General features: G+C 40.6%; 1 protein-coding gene across 6 annotated transcripts in view; it reads right to left on the bottom strand.

The window, feature by feature from the left end:
- Positions 1-18,853, bottom strand: part of kiaa0825 (KIAA0825 ortholog) — a 594,535-nt gene that overhangs the window by 476,663 nt on the left and 99,019 nt on the right. For all 6 annotated transcript variants that reach the window (XM_078565259.1, XM_078565275.1, XM_078565269.1 and 3 more), the window contains exon 3: positions 337-505. In XM_078565259.1, the coding sequence (XP_078421385.1) occupies positions 337-505 (169 nt within the window). The remainder of the gene's footprint in view (positions 1-336; positions 506-18,853) is intronic.

The raw sequence follows: 18,853 nt of genomic DNA on the forward strand, positions 1-18,853 counted from the left end.
ATCATTGCTGTGCGACTGCTCCCAGTGTAGTGAGAGATCAGGGTCCCCCATTTGATCCCAACATAAAACCCATAATCCTACTCATCATTCTTCTTTATGCTTCTTTCTGCCAGTATTACAACACAAACTAATCAAATTACTTTTGAAAGTAATAAAAAGTAATTAAAATAAACATCACACTTTGCTAATTAAAGATTAATTTGAAGTGTGTCACATATGAATGTCAAGGTATTTTTCCAAGTTTGAATACAATAATTTTGTGAATTTAGTCACAAATAACTTTCTAGCAAACTTTTCCATTATGTTTCAACGATTTAAAAAAAAAATTTTATTTACCAGTGCTTTAAGAAAGTTTGTCAACTGGTCACATGGAGTGGTGAATGGCTTGACACAGGAAATACTGTAACTGCTTAACCACTGTAGGCAATCACCAGTGTTCTGCAATTTCTCTCCCATGCATAGTTTACTAAGGTCTGATTGCAGTTCCCTCATTGTCTGCTCAATGCTGAAAGATAAGAATGGGGAAATATAAGAAACATATCAAATCAAATGTCTTTTATGTAACCAGGCTACGTAAAAGGAATGACAACTTAAATACAGACATCTTGGACAGGCAATAATAAAGTGAATTTTGTTTTAATCTTTCCTCTTTTCACAAACTAAGTATCGATGAGGGAATCCATTTGCCTTGTTAAGCTTACCCTTTAACAGAAACCTATAATTACCCCATCATATTATCTAACAGCTTCTTGGCTAATTCTAACATTTTAAATTTCACTATTCTGTTGAGGAAACCATTCCACATATCTGTTAAATTTTGTATTAAAAAAGTACTTCCTTCAACAAGACTTTTTATGAACTTGTACTTGTCTGTTTCTTCTCCATGCCTGTTTTAATTTGAAATTGCATTCTGGATTAAATTTTTCTATTCAATTTAGCAATTTTTTGTCAGGTATCCAGGTACCAATGAACGCATTTCAAATGACTGCCAAACCAGGGGGTTGGGGTGGAGCTGGGTAGGGCAGGTAACACAGCACTGGGTAGCCATTTGTTGCTCTTCCAGCATCATAATTCCACTGACAATTTTTTAAGGATGCATTATGCTCTAATGACTCCTAACAAATGGTATTTTTGTTTAGGTATCCACAGCAGGATTCCTCTCAGATATCTCTATCTTTTCTCCAGTTCGGTTAATAACATTTATCATGTAAAGCGACCTCCCATTTTTTGCTCCAATTTGCACTTCCCATAGTTAATTTTAGCCAGCACAGTTTTGCCTACTGGCAAATACCGTCTTGGGCTGTTTGTAGCTCGCAGTTCCCTCATCAGATCCCACTATCTCATCTGCAAACTTATCCAAATTAAACTGCATTTTTAAAATTACATTGCATATTTTTTTTCCAAATCTGATCTCCCTGTATACTATCCAAAGACACCAAGGCAGATGGATAAACATGTAGGCTACAAAAATCCCAAAATGTGTTACGACCGATCCCCAGGTAAGGTCCTCCCACCACCCCCACCCCCCAATTTGTCACGATCCCGGACAAAGTATCCCAAATTGTTATGTTCCTGTGTGAAGAGGGATGAATTGGCTTCCCTTCTTTATTCAATCCCCTTGGTTAGTCGTAACAAGGTTAATTTTAAAGGGATCCCTTCCTTCGTGGATACCTTTTCCCAGGCCAAACGTATTTATGTTTTAGAAGGAGCCAATTTGACCAAACTTTCTTGAGTCAAAGAAAGAGCAAGTTTATTAGTTACTAAAACACGTGAAAAAATAATAAAAATGCAACACAAATACACACAAATTAGAAATGAGAAGCGTGTCCAAAAATAAAAGTTAAAAAAGATATACAAATCAGTCTTTGGTTTGTCTGTGAGGAGATGATGATGAAACATTGCAGCCCTTAAGTTGGATGATTCTGGTAGAGCCGACTTTGGGCAGTTGAGCAGTTGGTTTGGAAATTCTTGGTTTTTCAGGTTAGCTGAAAGGGGTAGTCCTGTTTTCTTTTCAACTGTGGCTTTGCTGACTTGTGACATGCTTCTAGCAATCAGAGAGAGAGGCTTTTTTTTGAACCTGCAAGCACAGGGATGCCTAGTACTTCAGCTGTAGCCTTCACAGCACATACTAGCACAGTAGAACTAGAACACCAGACTAGCACACAGAGACCAGGGTTGCAGTTGGCTTTCAACCCCTTTCTTTTGTATTCCTGGAAGGGAAAAAGAAACATGTCTTGCGCCCAGAAACTGCTTTCTTTCAACCTAGGTCATATCCACAGTCTGGGATATAACTCAACAGAAGATGGTTTCTGCTGAGATGGTAATCAGTCTTTTTTGCATTGCATCTCTTCCTTTGAAGTATCTCTGTCTGAAGGAGGCCTTGACACCTTTTTAGGTGCAACATTCCACTCTCTCTGGACTAGTTGGTCAAGTGTAATCCATATAGGAATTGTCAAGCAAGTGGTTACTTTACAGTCTCAGCCAGCTTTTGCTTATAGGCCCTTTTAAAAAAAAATCTTACTTAAAAGTTCAATACGTCCCTAAGTAATTTGGGCTATGATCCATGGTCATGACAATTGCCTAGTTGAGAAATCCACTAATGGGTTCTCGGCTACTATCTATCTCATGCCTAGCTTCCCTAGTCAGTAAACACTTTGGAATTCGGATAGCTGCATGCACTATAAGATTGGTCTTCCCAGCAATCTTGTAAACAGGGCCATTTGTTAACCTTGCAAGCTTGACGCAGAAATAGAGCGCATCAAAGCTATCTCGCGGGAAAATCAGATCATCGTTCACTGTGTATCATGTAAATTTGCAAATGGGCCAAAGGCTGCCACTTTTGGACCCGAAGTTGACTGGTCTACCTCAAATTACCCTAGAAAGGCAAAGTATCTCAGAAATTTGAACAATAAGTTAAGCAAGCCGTTTCACACTGCTACTTTGCAGTGGCTACATGAGCAGTATTTTCCACCGACAGGACCCTGCTGTCAGTCCAAGAAGACATTCTGTCTACTGCACAATTGGGCAATGCTGTGTATGAATTTCAGTGCCGGTACAATGCCAGGTATGTAAGTCATACATCACAAGAACTGGCTCATTGAATCAAACAGCATGTACCTTTGGTTGTTCATAATAGACAGGGTACAGGCTGTACTCCACCAGCCCACACTTGTAAAACCCAAAACAAAATATCTAATCGTGATTCCATGATTGGGTGGCACTTGCTGAACAATCTGGCGTGTGCTAATAGCTAAACTATCAACCAATTTAAGATAATTAGTTGACGGAACCGTTCTCTGCAATTAAAAGAAATATGTTCAAACCTTGCACCACTTATGAATTACATGGAAGTTTGGGAACCTTTGGTTCTCCATGGCAATGCCTCGGCCAGAGTTGATGTGTAAACCAATCAGCACCCTTTGCTCCTGTAGAATAAATTGTTGTGATTGTTTGAAATTTGGCATTCTTGCATTTGTCCTGATGAATGCAAGACGAAAAGCTTTGGCAACATGTCTACCTTTATCAGCAACATTCAAGTTCAATAATAAAAGCCTTTGAGATCACTGAAGCAAGTTTTAAAATGCTACAAGAATGAATTCCTGAGGCTCAAGTAAATATTCCCAAAACTTAAAACTAGTCTTCAAGGCTCTAAAATTATGTTGTAACATCTTCAGCTGAAATTCTGATTTAACAGACATTGACACAATTAAATGGAATTGATTTGCGGAGAGGGTTGATGAAAATAATGCAGTTGATGTGGTGTATGTGGATTTTAAAAGGAGTTTGTTGAAGTACCACGTAAACGTCTTAGCAAAATTGAAGTACAAGAGATTGAAGGGTCATTGGCTAGATGGATAGAATATTGGCTACATGACAGAAATCAGAGTAGTGCCAAAAGTTGTTTTATAGACTAGAAGAAAGTACACAGTGATGTCTCGTAGGGGTCAATATTAGGCCTGTTCTTTTTGATATCTAATAACTGAACTTGGATATATGAGCATAATTTCAAAGTTTGCAGACAACACAAAACTGTGAAATGTAGCAAACAATGAAGATCGCAACAGACTTCAGAAGGACATAGACTGCTGAAATGGAAAGACAAATGACAGGTGAAATTTAGCACAGGAATGTGAAGTGATTCATTCTGATAGGAAGAATGAGGAAAACAATATAAAGTAAATAGTGCAATTTTAAATTGTACACATTTTTGAAGGTGGCAGGACAAGTTGATAAGACTGTTCAAAAAACAAAGGGGATCCTTTGGTTTATAAACAGAAGCAATGAGCACAAAAACAAGCATTTTATACTAAGCCTTTATAAAGGTTTATAAAAGTCAGTTAAGGCTTCAGCTCGAGTATTGTGTTCACTTCTGAGCACCATATATTAGGAAGTAATGTAATTACTTAGGAAGCAGAAATTTACCAGAATTTTTTTTATATTCATTCATCAGATCCGTGTGTCGCTGGCTAAGCCAGCATTCATTGCCCATTTCCAATTTCCCTTGCGAAGATGGTAGTATGCTGCCTTCTTGAGCCACTACAATCCATGTGTTGTAGGAACACCCACAGTGCTGTTAGGGAGGAAGTTCCAGGATTTTGACCCAGAATCAGCAAGGGAATGGCGATGCAGTTCCAACTTAAGATAGTGTATGACTTGGAGGGGAACTTTCAGGGGGTGATAGTCCCTTGCATCTGCTTCCCTTGTCCTTCTAGGTGAAGCCGCACTCATCCAGGCAAGTGTAGAGTTTTTCATCACACTCCTGACTCGTGCCTTGTAGTGGGTGGACAGGCTTGGGGAGTCAGGAGGTGAGTTACTCTCTGCAGAATTTCCAGCCTCTGACCTGCTCTTGTAGCCACATTATTTACATGGCTAGTCCAGTTCAGTTTCTGGTCAATGTAACCCCCAGGATGTTGATAGTGAGGGAATCAGCGATGGCAATGTCATTGAATATTAATGAGATATGGTTTGATTCTCTCTTGTGGAGATGGTCATTGCCTGGCCCTTGTGTGGCACATGTTACTTGCCACTTATCAGCCCAAGCCTGAATAACGTCCAGGTCTTGCTGCATTTGGACACGGATTGTTTCAGTATTCGAGGAGTCGCAAATGGTGCTGGACATTGTGCGATCATCAGCGAACAATCCCACTTCTGACCTTATGATGGAGTGAAGGTCATTCATGAAACAGTTGAAGATGGTTGGGCCTAGGGCACGGCCAAGGGACTGCTGCAGCGATGTCCCAGGACTGAGATGATTGACCTCCAACAACCACAACCATCTTCCTTTATGCTAGGTATGACTCCAACCAGTGGAAACTTTTCCCCTTGATTCCCAATGGTTTCCATTTGGCTAGGGCTCCTTGATGCCACATTTGGTCAAATTCTGCCTTGTCACTCTCACCTCACATCTTGAGTTCAGCTCTTTTGTCCATGTTTGGACCAAGACAGTAATGAGATCAGGAGCTGAGTGGCCCTGGCAGAACCCAAACTGAGCTTCAATGAACAGGTTATTGCTGAGTAAGTACCACTTCATAGCGCTGTTGATGACTCCTTGAATCACTTTAATGGTGATCGAGAGTAGACTGATGGGGCGGTAATTGTCTGTATTTTGTGGACAGGGCATACCTGGTCAATTTTCCTCATTGCTGGATAGATGCTATTGTTGTGGCTGTACTGGAACAGCCTGGCTAGGGGAGCGGCTAGTTCTGGAGCACAAATCTTCAGTATTATTGCTGGAATGTTGTCAGGGACAATAGTCTTTGCATATCCAGTGCTGTCAGCCGTTTCTTGATATCACATGGAGTGAATTGAATTGGCTGAGGACTGACATCCTTGATGTTGGGGAACTCAGGAGGAAGCCAAGATGGATCATCCACTCGGCACTTCTGGCTGGAGGGTTGCAAATGTACTGGGCTCCCCCACACTGAAGATGGGGATATTTGTGGATCCTCCTCCACCAGGTAGTTGTTTATTTGTCTACCACCATTCACGATTGACTGTGGCAGAACAGCAGAAATTAGATCTGACCCATTGGTTGTGGTACCAGGGATAAGGGGCTTCAGTTATGTAGAGAGGCTAGAGCTGAGATTGTTCTCCTGAGAGTAGAGAAGATTAAGTGGAAATATGATGGAAATGGAAATCATGATTAGTTTTGATACAGTAAATGAGAAACTGTTTCCAGTGACAGAAGGATCGGTAAGCAGATATAGATTTAAAGTAATTGGCAAAAGAATCAGAGAGCTGCGGAAAAAATATACAAAGTGAGTTAGGATGATCTGGAACGCACTGCCTGGAAGGATGGTGAAAGCAGATTCAGTAGTAACACTCAACAGGGAATTGTATAAATACTTTAAGGGGAGAAAAGTTGCAGGGTTATGAGGAAAAGCCAGGGGAGTTGGGCTAATTTAAAAGCTTTTTCCAAGAGCTAGCACAGGCATTATATGGGTGAATGCATCATTCCATGCTATGTTTTTCTCTGATTAATGTCTACTAAAACTGCACTTTTAGAACACCAGTCTTCTGTCCTATTTATGCCGTTGTTATTTTCCCTATCTCGCCTGGCCATTACCAGCCTAAGTGATTCCTCCTTCAAGCCTTTATGATCACAAGTTGTATAATATGGTCCAAGTGTATTTTTTGAAACACTTTTGAACTGTGTCATTAAAACAGTAAGAAATAAATGATTGAAAGATTAAGTTCTTCAATACATACATCGAACAATATATGAGAAGAAACAGCACATTAAGAGGCAGAAGTAGCAATTTATTTGGTAGTAGCAATTTATTTGGCTAGTGCATACTTGTTTTTGTCAATCACAGTACATATTGATGGGCAACCAAGTCAACCAAATTTGGAACGCAAATTTCATTTCAATTTTTTTATTATATGGTTTGTATGACAAAAAAAGTCAAATCATGCACTGTTTGACTCTTATTTGCCATTATATTAGGTACTTGCTTGGGCTGACATTTTAATTTATAAATATAACTTAGTTACCTCAGCCTACTTTAGCGACGTTTACTGAGGATTACTATGTTTACTTATCTCTTGGAAGGTTATGGATGTAAGTCTACTTCATACCTGAATAGCTAACTAGAATGTTTTGTATGAAGCACCACAGTACTCTAAACTTTAAACTGTAAAGTTGGAAGTATCCCAAAGTAAAGTGCCATTAAAAAGTACAGAAATGCTAGACATAATATAGCTGGGACTTCCTCCTCTCCGATGCTGTAACTTCGCCGGTATTGCAAAGAAAACTTATTTATACAGGATTTCCACCGCCCTTCCAATAAAGTTACGGCAGTGGAGCAGGAAGGAAATTCCTGGCCTAAGTATCTATATATTATAGTTCTTATGTCTGCGCACATCCTATTAACGTTTTATAGAAATAATTATTTCTACAGCTCCATTTATCATAGAAACTGTGTGAAACTTGTCACTACCTCTCTGCTTCCCAAATTGCATTAGGTTTGTTGCTGCATAAAATGAAATTAATTGCTCCATGGTGTCGCTTTTCTCTCTCTAACCCCCTAAAGGCCTACAACCTAATGAGAACCCTGCATTATCCATCTCTGGCCTCATGTACATCCCTCACTTACTTTACTTCACAGCTGAGGCCATACCATCAGCCATCTAGACTCTAAGCTCTGTAATTTTCTCCGTAAAACACTCTGCCTGTCCAACTCTTTCCTGCTTTAAGGCACTCCTTAAAGCCTATCTTTTCCATCAAGCTTTTCGTTACCCATCCAAATATCTTGTTCCTTAGCTCATTGTCAGATTATGCCCTTATGAAGCACATTGGGGTGTTTTAGTATATTAAAAGTTGTTGTTGAATTATATAAAAATATGGACACCACGACCTTGACCTACACATCCAGGTTTGGGCTGGCATGTAACAGTGCAAGCTAATGACCACCTAAAATAAAAGAAAGTCCAACTAACCCCCATGACCTACAATGGCTCTAACAATTCAGAGATTTCCACTGTGAACATTTTGGAGGTCACCACTGATCTGAATATGGCATAAACCAGCCACATCAACATTGTGGCTCGAAGAGCAGGATGGAAACTAGGCAATTTATGATGACTGCCTCACCCCCTGACCTCTAAATGCTTCCTCCCCAAGCTCTTCAAAACTTATGTAGTCACCATAAATTAGTCACCTCATAATGCATTATACAGCATAACTTATCACTTTGTAACAGTGTCAGCTTTGACTCATTTTGAAAAATCTCCCTGAAGATACACTGGTTAAACTAAAAATGGTATAACTTGTGTGCATTTCCTGCTTATCACAATTCTGTCAGACATTTCAGGCTCAAAATTGAGTAGCACAGTGCTGCTTCTAGCAGAGGCCAATTGCAGGGTTCCACGTGCTTGATGGCCATTACTTGCCTGTCCCATGCAACATTACTGAAGTAGAATGGCACACTTGGGTGAGCCACCTATGAGCACTTAAAGACCTTGAATTGACGCTATCATGACATCATGACCAAACAGGCTGATGCAATGTCAGGATACCAAATGTGGTCAACACATTTGCAAGCAGCACCTTTGTTAATCATTCCTGAAACACAGCATTAAGAAGCTAGATGGGTCCTGTTCTGCAACTACATAAAGGGCCACTCAACAAGTTTCAGCTGAGGTGCTTTTGATTTACACGTGATCAGGAAAACTTGGTTAAATCAAAACAAATGCATCTACTATTTCAGAAATGTGAGTTTTTCCAGCAATTCAGAAGCCACTTCTTTTAAGACCCTAGGATGAAGTCCATCAGGACCTGGGGGCTTGTTAGCTTTAGGTTCTAATAACTTTCTCATTACCCTTGTCCTCATGATTACAATTGTTTTAAGTTCCTCCCTCCCTTTCACTTCTTGATTCACAATTATTTCTGGGATGTTATTTGTACCCTTTACAGTGAAACAGACAAAATATCTGTTCAATTCAGCCACCATTTCCTTATTTCCCATTATTAATTTTCTAGAGGGCCAACGCTCACTCTAGTTACTCATTTCTTTTTTAACTACCTATAGAAACTCTTACTATGTTTTTATATTTCTAGCTAGCTTTCTCTCATACTCTTTTCTTTCTGTTAGAGCTACCAATTCATCAGTTTTGTTATGAATGCTACATACATTTAGATGCAAGCCTTTAGTTCCGTCCTTCACACTATTTTCGTAGCCTCTAGTCTATTTGGTGGCTCACTCTTAAGTCTATACGCTTTGTCAATTACTGTCATGCTCTTCTTATCATTTCCCTTAACGCTACCTTGCTCTCTTGCCTTTCCTTTTCACTTTAATTTATCTCTTCTTTTCATATTTGATCCTTCACACCCCCATTATTTAGTTTAAAGCCCTCTCCACTGCCCTAGTTATATGGCTTGCCAGAACACTGGTTCAGGTGAAGGCAGTTCCAATGGTACAACTCCCACATTCCCCAGTTCTGATACCAAAGCTCCATGAATCAAAATCCATTCCTCCCACATCAATCTTTGAGACACATATTCAACCCTCTAATCTTATTTACCCTATGCCAATTTGCTCGTGGTTCAGGTCATAATCATAAGGTTATTACCTTTGAGGTTCTGTTTTTTTAATTTAGCCCATAGCTGCTCATACTCCACAAGCAGAGCCTCTTTCCTAGTCCTCCCTATGTTGTTGGCACCCATGGACTATGATCACTGGATCCATCCCCTCCCACTGCAGGTTTCTCTCCAGACCAGAGTAGATGTCCCAAATCCTGACACCGGGCAGGATTCTGGCTCTTGGCTGCTAAGAACTGTCTACCCCACTGACTATACTTTTCATTACTACTACTACATTCCTATTAACTTCCACCGCTTGAATGGCTTTCTGTACCACGGTACCATGGTCAGTTCGCTCATCCACCCTGCAGCCCCCACTTTTGTCCACTGAGGCTACAAGCACCTCGAACGTGTTGGACAATTGCAAGGGCTGAAGCTCCTTTACTTCTATCTTCTCAACCCCCTTACCTGCCTTACTTGCAGTCACTCCTCCTGTCCCTGACCACTGACCAAATTAGACGACCCTAGCCTAAGCGGTGTGACTGCCTCCAGGAGCAAAGTGTGCAGGTAACTTTTCCCCTCCCTGCTGCATCGCAATGTCTGCAGCTCAACATCTAGTTCCATGACTCTGAGCCGCAGCTCCTCCAGCTGCAGACATGTTTGCCCTGGATCACACTAGCATCCAGGAAATCCAACATTCTGCAGTCACAACACATCGCCTGCCCTGCCATCTTTATTACGTGTGAATTATTTTTCTTAATTTTTAATTAATAAACCTTCCTACCCCGATGAGCTTTACATCTGTTAGTAAACCTTGTTACTACTCATAAAACCTTACAATTACTAATAAATTACAAGTTTTGAAAGATAATAAAGCAAAGCCAATGGATACTCACCAGCAAATCACCTGCTTTCCTTTGATGTCACACCTCGATTTTTCTTTTAGAATGCCAGTTTGGACTGGAAACTGGCAGTGGATAGCCCCACTCGCTCTCGCTCCTTCCCAGGGTGAACTCTTATTCTCCGTGCCTCTTTTGAAGCCCCGTTGCTCCCACTCCTCGAGGTGAACTCCCACCTCCCTCTGATGCCTTTTAGCAAGATTGCACATACGCCTAATGCTTAGTTCTGCATGGGCACACAGGTGATCTTCTACACAACTCACTAAAATTCAGCACAATTCATGGTTCTGTCTTGCTGGTTCAACTGTACTCGACAGGCTGCTCATCCTAATTCAGCATTTTTTCTGGACTTCATCCCACTCTTTGTGTAGCTTTGTTCATGGAACTAATTTATTTATGTTTCTACACCTTCAGTGAAACTAGGTGTTGCAAACTATTCAGTGACCTATGGCTCCATGCTGCTTTGCAGCTGCTGCTTCAGGCTGCTTTTTTATGCCAAGCTAAGCACTTACATCCAGTTGCCAAACACCCTCTAAATGGCTTATTTTCATTCATACCAGCAGCCTTAGCCAGGTACCCCTATTTTGTTCTCAATCTTCTCCCACCCATTACGTTCTTCCCAATACCAGCAGAAAACATAGTTTGTTCCCCTCAGCGTCTCCATTCATCATCATGCAATGCATCACCTCACACCCAAAAGCAAAAGAAAACAAACAAGAATGAAAGACAACATAAGAAAGACTAAGGGAGAGTGACACAAACAAAAACAGGACAAACAGAAAGACACAGAGAACAAGTCAAATAGACACAGGCAAACACCAACTGAAAAGCTACACAAGTAAATAAACCAGAAGCTCTATCTGCCAACTTCCTGTGAGTAGCATCCTGGGAAATGTACTGATAGCATCTTCTCATTTTTGAATTTAGATCACAGCACAAATAATATTCATATAATTTATAATTATTCTATAATTTGTAGCTATAAATATGTGTTCATATATTAATAAAAGTTGTTTTTGTTAATATAAAGTATCCATACCTTTGGTCATTAATGAAATGAGCTGAATTGTATTTGAGCTCAAAGTCCCTGATATTAACTTGATGATGCATTCAGAGCAAAGGAGGTCAGACATTGAGTGGGAAACATGGAAGAAAGTTCAGCCTATCTAATCTGTGGCTCCTTAACCCAGCCAGCTCATTATCATTTCACTTACGGCTTTGGTGTCCAATGCCTGGCAGCTCCACACATGTCCCCATCCTCAATGATGGGGGAGCCCAGCACATCATTGCAAAAGATAAGGCTGAAGCATTTGCTACAATCTTCAGTCAAAGTGCCGAGTGGATGATCCATCTAGGCCTCCTCCAGAGGTCTAATTCAATTCACTCCACGTGAAATCAAGAAATGGCTCAAGGCACTGGATAGTGCAGAGGCTATGGGGCCTGAAAATATCCCAGCAATAGTACTGAAGACTTGTGCTCCAGAACTTGCTGCACCCCTAGCCAAGGTGTTCCAGTACAGCTACAACACTGGCACCTACCCAGCTGTGTGGAAAATTGCCCAGGTATGTCCTGTACACAAAAAGCAGGACAAATCCAACCCCGCCAATTACTGCCCCATCAGTCTACTCTCCATCATCAGTAAAGTAATGGAAGGGGTCAACAACAGTACTATCAAGCAGCACTTACTTAGCAATGACCTGCTCACTGGCACCCAGTTTGGGTTCCGCCAGGGCTACTCAGCTCCAGACCTCATTACTGCCCTTGACATCAAGGCCACATTTGACTGAGTTGGCATCAAAGGACCCTAGCAAAATTGGAGTCAATGGAAATCAGGGGGAAAACTTTCCACTGCTTGGAGTCATATTTAGCACAAAGGAAGATGGTTGTGGTTGTTGGAGATCAGTCATCTCAGCTCCAGAACATCACTGCAGGAGTTCCTCACGGTAGTGTCCTAGGCCCAACCATCTTCAGCTGCTTCATCAATGATCTTCCTTCCATCATAAGGTAAGAAGTGGCGGATATGCGCTGGTGATTGCACAATGTTCAGCACCACTCGTGACTCCTCGGACACTGAAGCAGTCCATGTCCAAATGCAGCAAAACCTGGACAATATCTAGGCTTGGGCTGACAAGTGGCAAGTAACATTCGTGCCACACATGTGACAGGCAATGACCATCTCCAACAAGAGAGAATCTAACCGCCACCCTTTGACGTTCAATGGCATTACCATCACTGAATCCCCCACTATCAACATCCTGGGGGGGGGGGGTTACCATTGACCAGAAACTGAACTGGACTAGCCATCTAAATACAGTGGCTACAAGAGCAGGTCAGAAGCTAGGAATCCTGTGATGAGTAACTCGCCTCCTGACTCTCCAAAACCTGTCCACCATCTACAAGGCACAAGTCAGGAGTGTGATGGAATACTCCCCACTTGCCTGGATGAGTGCAGCTTCCAGAACACTCAAGAAGCTTGACACCATCCAGGACAAAGCAACCTGCTTGATTGTCACCACATCCACAAACATTCACTCCTTCCACCACCGACACACAGTAGCAGTAGCGTGTACCATTTATAAGAAGCACTGCAGGAATTCACCAAGGATCCTTAGACAGCACCTGCCAAACCTACAACCACTATCATCTAGAAGGACAAGGGTAGCAGATAGATGGGAACACCACCACCTGGAAGTTCCCCTCCAAGTCACTCTCCATCCTGACTTGGAAATATATTGCTGTTCCTTCGCTGTCGCTGGGTCAAAATCCTGGAATTCCATTCCTAACAGCACTATGGGTGTACCTACACCACATGGACTGAAGCAGTTCAAGAAGGCAGCTCACCACCACCTTCTCAATGGCAACTAGGGATGGGCAATAAATGCTGGCCCAGCCAACGAAGCCCATATCCTGTGAATGAATTAAAAAAGAGTGATGAGGACCTACATGACACAATATCAACTGCAGTATATGAAGGCCCAATGAATAGATGCACTTTGGAGAAAGCAAAAAGAAGAGGAAGTTCAAGAATAAATTTGAGATGTGCAAACAATGTTCCTTGCTTCAATGTTGCTTTCCTTGATGCTGCACAGGGCTGTGAGGGCATGGTTTAATGTTTCAAGTTACCGTTGGCAATTTTGATCACATTCATATGAAATTTTTCTGTTCACTATTTTAACACATCCATTAAAATAACAGGTTACAAAATGTCACAATTGCTCAGCAATTGTCCACTAAAAATACCAACAGTATTTTCTGACCTACTACCTTTGAATTAAGTTTAGAAGCTGAGCGAGTAACAGGAAAGCAGTTTTTCATTGCTGACTACATATAACTTACCAATATTTTAAAAAAACAAGGAGAATAAGTGCAAACTTGTCAAAGTAGCTAATGTTTTATGTTGCTGATTATTTTACTTTTTAAGCCAGTTATTATATTATATTCCTACAATTGTGATAACAAAGATCATTTTTTCATGTACCAATTTCTATTCATTCTGATAAAACTTAGTAATATAGTGACATAAACGTAAAATACCTAATCACATATTCTTTAATTAAAAATTAAATATAAAGCAATTAGAATGACTGAAACAAAATCCATTGATTAGACAACTACTTAAAAGTGCTTTGTCAAAATGAGCTGGATAATGCACCATTTTAAACTGAGAAGAAAAATCTTAAGAGCTTTTAAGTGTTGAAATTTGGGTACACTGAAACCAATACTTCGGCAGAATCAAAGACGCTTTTCTTAAAACTGAACAGGTAAAATGAAAATGAACACCACACTGCCTGTCGTTTGGTTTCTTAGTGATTCACTTGTCAGATAGACCTTTGTAAATGCTTGTGTGTGTTAAGCGAGGCAAATAAGTTACCATATACTGTAAGCGGTTCCCAGCCTCGTGAAATATGATTCCATAGCTGTATACCACAGCCCCTGAAACTCTTCGTCAAAGGATTTCATTGTGAGCAGCCAGAAGTCTCCACTTAGAAGGGATATAATGGATTTCATACAGGAAGAATTCAACTGTTAGCAGTCTAGTCAATCTGCTTCAATTAGGAGTGTCATTTAGGTAAATCTTTGGCTTCAGAGTCTGGGTGCTGGGCAATGACCCGAGTCTATAAATAAGTTTCAGTCTTTATAGAACTAGAGATTTCAGTAATTTGTTCCCAATACTGATAAGACAACTTGATAGATGAATTTCAAAAGACCACCCTACATGTCAAATGCAGCACCAAAAACTCAACATTGGGCTCAGGCCTTTCGTTCCACAAACACAGACATGTTTTGCATAAATGAACTTTATGTTAGTGACAGCTCAGTAGATAAAATATTTATCATTATGCACAAGAAAGATGTTTCAACACACCTTCAACACCTCTTTGTCCTTATGTCTATGACATCTTTTGGCTATCACTGGCCCTCTATCCAGCTCTACTTGTCCCACCCCCCCTTAAACTAGCTTATATTTCACCTCTCTTCTATTTTTACTTAGTTCTGTTGAAGAGTCATACGGACTCGAAATGTTAACTGTGTTCCTCTCCGCAGATGCTGCCAGACCTGCTGAGTTTTTCCAGATATTTTTATTTTTGTTTTGGATTTCCAGCATCCGCAGTTTTTTGCTTTTATATAAAGATGTTTCAACAGTTCTTCCAATCAAAATCACAATTGATTAACTACCTAACTATATAGCAAGAAGTACTTAACAATTTAAATTACTGTGGTAACAAATTTTCATAAATTCTCTGTTCAAATTTTTAAGAACATTGTGGGAATATAAAAAAATCATCTTAAGGATTCAAAAATCAAATGAAGAATATTCTCACTTATAAACATAAATGCATGCAGAAATAATTTCTGCACATATTTATGTTTACAAGTGAGATTCTTCTTCAACTGATTTTTGAATCTTAAAAATGATTTTTTAAGTATTCCACAATGTTGTTAAAAATTTGAACAGTGAATTTACAAAAATCTGTTACCATAATAATAGATCATTTAAATTGTTAAGTACTCATTGCTATATAGTTAGGTAGTTGATCAATTGTGATTTTGATTGGAAGAACTGTTGAAACATCTTGTGCATAAATGAGTGGAAGGATACACTGTTTCATAGTGATAAGAACTATACTATGTATTATGTATTATCATTTATTATGTAAGGTCACAAGATAGTTTTTGCTAAAGAAAGCCTTTTGATTTATTTAATCACAGCCTAGAAGATAGTGAAAAGAGGAGAGAATTTGCATTTACACGTTGTCATACCCAAGCACCTTGTAGCCAACTCATTACTTTATTTTTAAATGTGGTGATTGTTGTTATGTAGGCAAGTGTCCATAACAAGGTTTCACATGGAGCAACCAAGATTTGGAAGTGTTGGTTGAGTGTTCAATATTAGCATTATTTGAAGGTGCATGGCACTCCTTCCAATGTGGCTATGAGATATTTTGGCTCAAGTGTTCTCAATCTGGGTGCGAAACCCTAATTCCCACCCAGGTCAGCCAAAAAGTTACCTACTTACCTTCCTGCGATTTTTTGGGCTCAACTTCCAATGCAGGATCCTTCCAAACAGACACAGTGCAGGAATATTCGCAGGGAGCATCAGAGAGAATATGGCTGCACAGCAGCCACGTCCCCAATTTACAGCACTAGTTGCCGTATTCCGGCAAGTGAAGAGTTTAAATTTTCCAAAGCCTCTTTGAGAAGATACAGTGAGAAGGTAAGTGTGTAAGGTAAGTGGGTGAGGGAATAGTATGGCAGGTGAATGGGTAGGGCGGAAAGAGGGTGGCTGGGAGAGTAGGGTGGCAGGTGAGTGGGTGAGGGGAAAGGGTGGTGGGTGGGTGAGGGGATAGGGTGGTAGGTGGGTGAGGGAATAGGATGGCAGATGGGCGAGGTGCAAGGTAGGTCAGGTGTTCAGGGGCTGTGTCGGGCAGGAAGTCAGGTGGGGGGGTGGGGTGTGGTCAGGGGATAGTTGGGGGAGTCAGTGTGAGTGATTGAGGGTCAGTAGTATAGTTAACCAGGAGTTAGAACTGGCTTTTAGCTGTCTAATATTTCCTGGGTCACTATCCACAAGCTGGAACCATAAGAAGTCTCCAACTCCGACACAGAGGGTTCCAGACATCAGGTAATTGCCCATCGGAAGTTAAAACTCCTTGGGCAATTCCTGCACAGTCAGTGAATCAGGACTTCCAAGGGGTCCCAATGTGCATCTTTCAGTGTACAACTGGTCTCCAGCAATCCGGAGCCAGAAAATCTGGGCCAGTGTGTTCACCTGAGCAGGCAGGTCATCTCATTAGCAAGACAGTGGCCGGAATTTTCAAGCCTCTCACGCGGGGGGTATCTTCTGGTCCCACCAACGTGAATGGAGATTTTAATGGCTTTCCAGCCCTGCCATGGGGGGCTGGAAAATTCTGGACAGTAACCCTGACAATGCAGCATTGCTTCTATATTGTATTATAGTGTCAGTCTAAATTACATGCTCAAGTGGGGCTTGAAAATAAATATACAGGAATTAACATATTATATGTTTGCAGAAAATGCTTTTTAATAGATCACTATTCTTTATGTAATCATTTATTAGTAGCTTTCTTCATCTGTCTTGATTTGAGCATAGTTAAACTGAAGATAGTGATTATTTGAGCTAATCAGAAATGTGTCGGATAAAAATGTGACAAACTTGTGTGTTATATCTATATGCATTGACTACAAGCATTACATTTAATTAGATATGCAGAACACCACTTTTTAATGAAACTATCAATTTTTTATTTTTTTATCTTTTTCAGCTGGCGCAGGCATGATGAGCTGAATGGCATCTTTCTATGCCATAACTTTGCTACGGTTCTATGGTTTCACTAAATGAGAATAGCTAAGAATTACTGACTGCACACCTGATTAAATTGAGACAGTTAAACCACAATCTTGTAACTGTGCACCTATATTATGCACAAACAGAAAGAAAATTGCAATCCTGCGATTGTTCGTTGATTGAAATTGAATTTATTGGCATGCATTTTGCAGTGGTAATGATGGTGAAACTGTCAGCTTTTGCCTTTATTACTCCATTGAAACTGACAGTGAACTCAGGAATGCACACATGCTCAGAATAATGTCAAAATCCAGAAGCTGCTGTCAGTAATTCTACACTCCACCAGAGGGTGCAATGTTGAGGTCACCCCCGGCCCCCCCACCCCCGCCACCGCCCCCACCAGAATGCAATTCCCAAAGCAATCAGTGATTTAAGAAAACTTCCACTTCGACACCATTAGTTTCACCGTAAAAAACCTTGAAAAAGTTACACCTTGTTGAATGAGGTGCAACTGGGTTTTTTAAGGTGTATCAGCTTCATAATTACTGTTAAGTACCCTTACTGGCCCAAAAAGCTAATTTTGTGCAGTATTTGTAGAATGTCAAATTTCCCCCATGTGATAAAAAAAATTCCACGTGTTTAAAACAGTTTTCTTTTCAAATATTTATGTTTAATACTTTTATCTTAATGCACTCATAGTCACATATCTGAATTTAAATTTTCAGAGAGATAAGTGAAGGGATTCAGTGCTTTTAACTTCCTGGTTTGCGGTCTGTGAAAATACATAAACATGATTAACTGCTTACCCGGCTTGCTGACATTACTACTGCTGGATGCTTGGAGATCCCCTTAACAAACAGTCAAATTTAAACTGCCATCATAAAAGTGGAAATCCACAACTGAGATCGCTAGATTTTATCTCTGGAGTTAACAGTAAACACTGTGCTCTGTCGCTGACCACAAAATTTAGTCCATTGTAAGTTCTGCTCCTTGAATTTTGAGCCGATCTCAAAACTAGACTTCATATTTTACAAATCAGATAATAATTATTTTTTTAAAAAAGTCGAATTAGCTCAAGTTGCCAGTAGGTCCCAAGAAAAAAAGTCTTACTGGGCTAGCCACTGTATTGCTGAGCCAGGGTAATATTATAATAATAAAGGTGTTCAGATATGTCTTTTTATTTGTAGTGCTAATTTTACACTATTAACACAAATATTAAAAGGAATTTTAATTTTCAAGCCTGTGACCTCTATCCAGAGCCCAGGTCAGCATGGGACAGGACTAAGGATGTACACAACAGCATGGCGGCAGCAGCAGTGACACCAGAGCCCAGAACAGCATGGGAGAGGACTGAGGATACATAAATAGCTTGACAGTGCCAACAGCGCCACGAACAGCGTGGGAAAAGACAGAGGGCATGTAAACAGTGTGGCGGTGGTAGCAACACAGGAAAGGGCTTAGGATATCTAAAGAGCATGCTGGCAGTAGCAGAGTCCGGAGCAATGCAGGAGAGGACTGAGGATATATAAACAGAGCTATGGTGGCAGTCACAGCAGAGCCCGGAACAGCAAGGGAGAGGTCTGAGGATATACAAACAGTGCTGCGGTGGCAGCAGCAGCAGAGCCGGGG

Source organism: Cetorhinus maximus, chromosome 2 (assembly GCF_964194155.1).
Source record: "Cetorhinus maximus chromosome 2, sCetMax3.hap1.1, whole genome shotgun sequence".
Taxonomy (NCBI): Eukaryota; Metazoa; Chordata; class Chondrichthyes; order Lamniformes; family Cetorhinidae; genus Cetorhinus; species Cetorhinus maximus.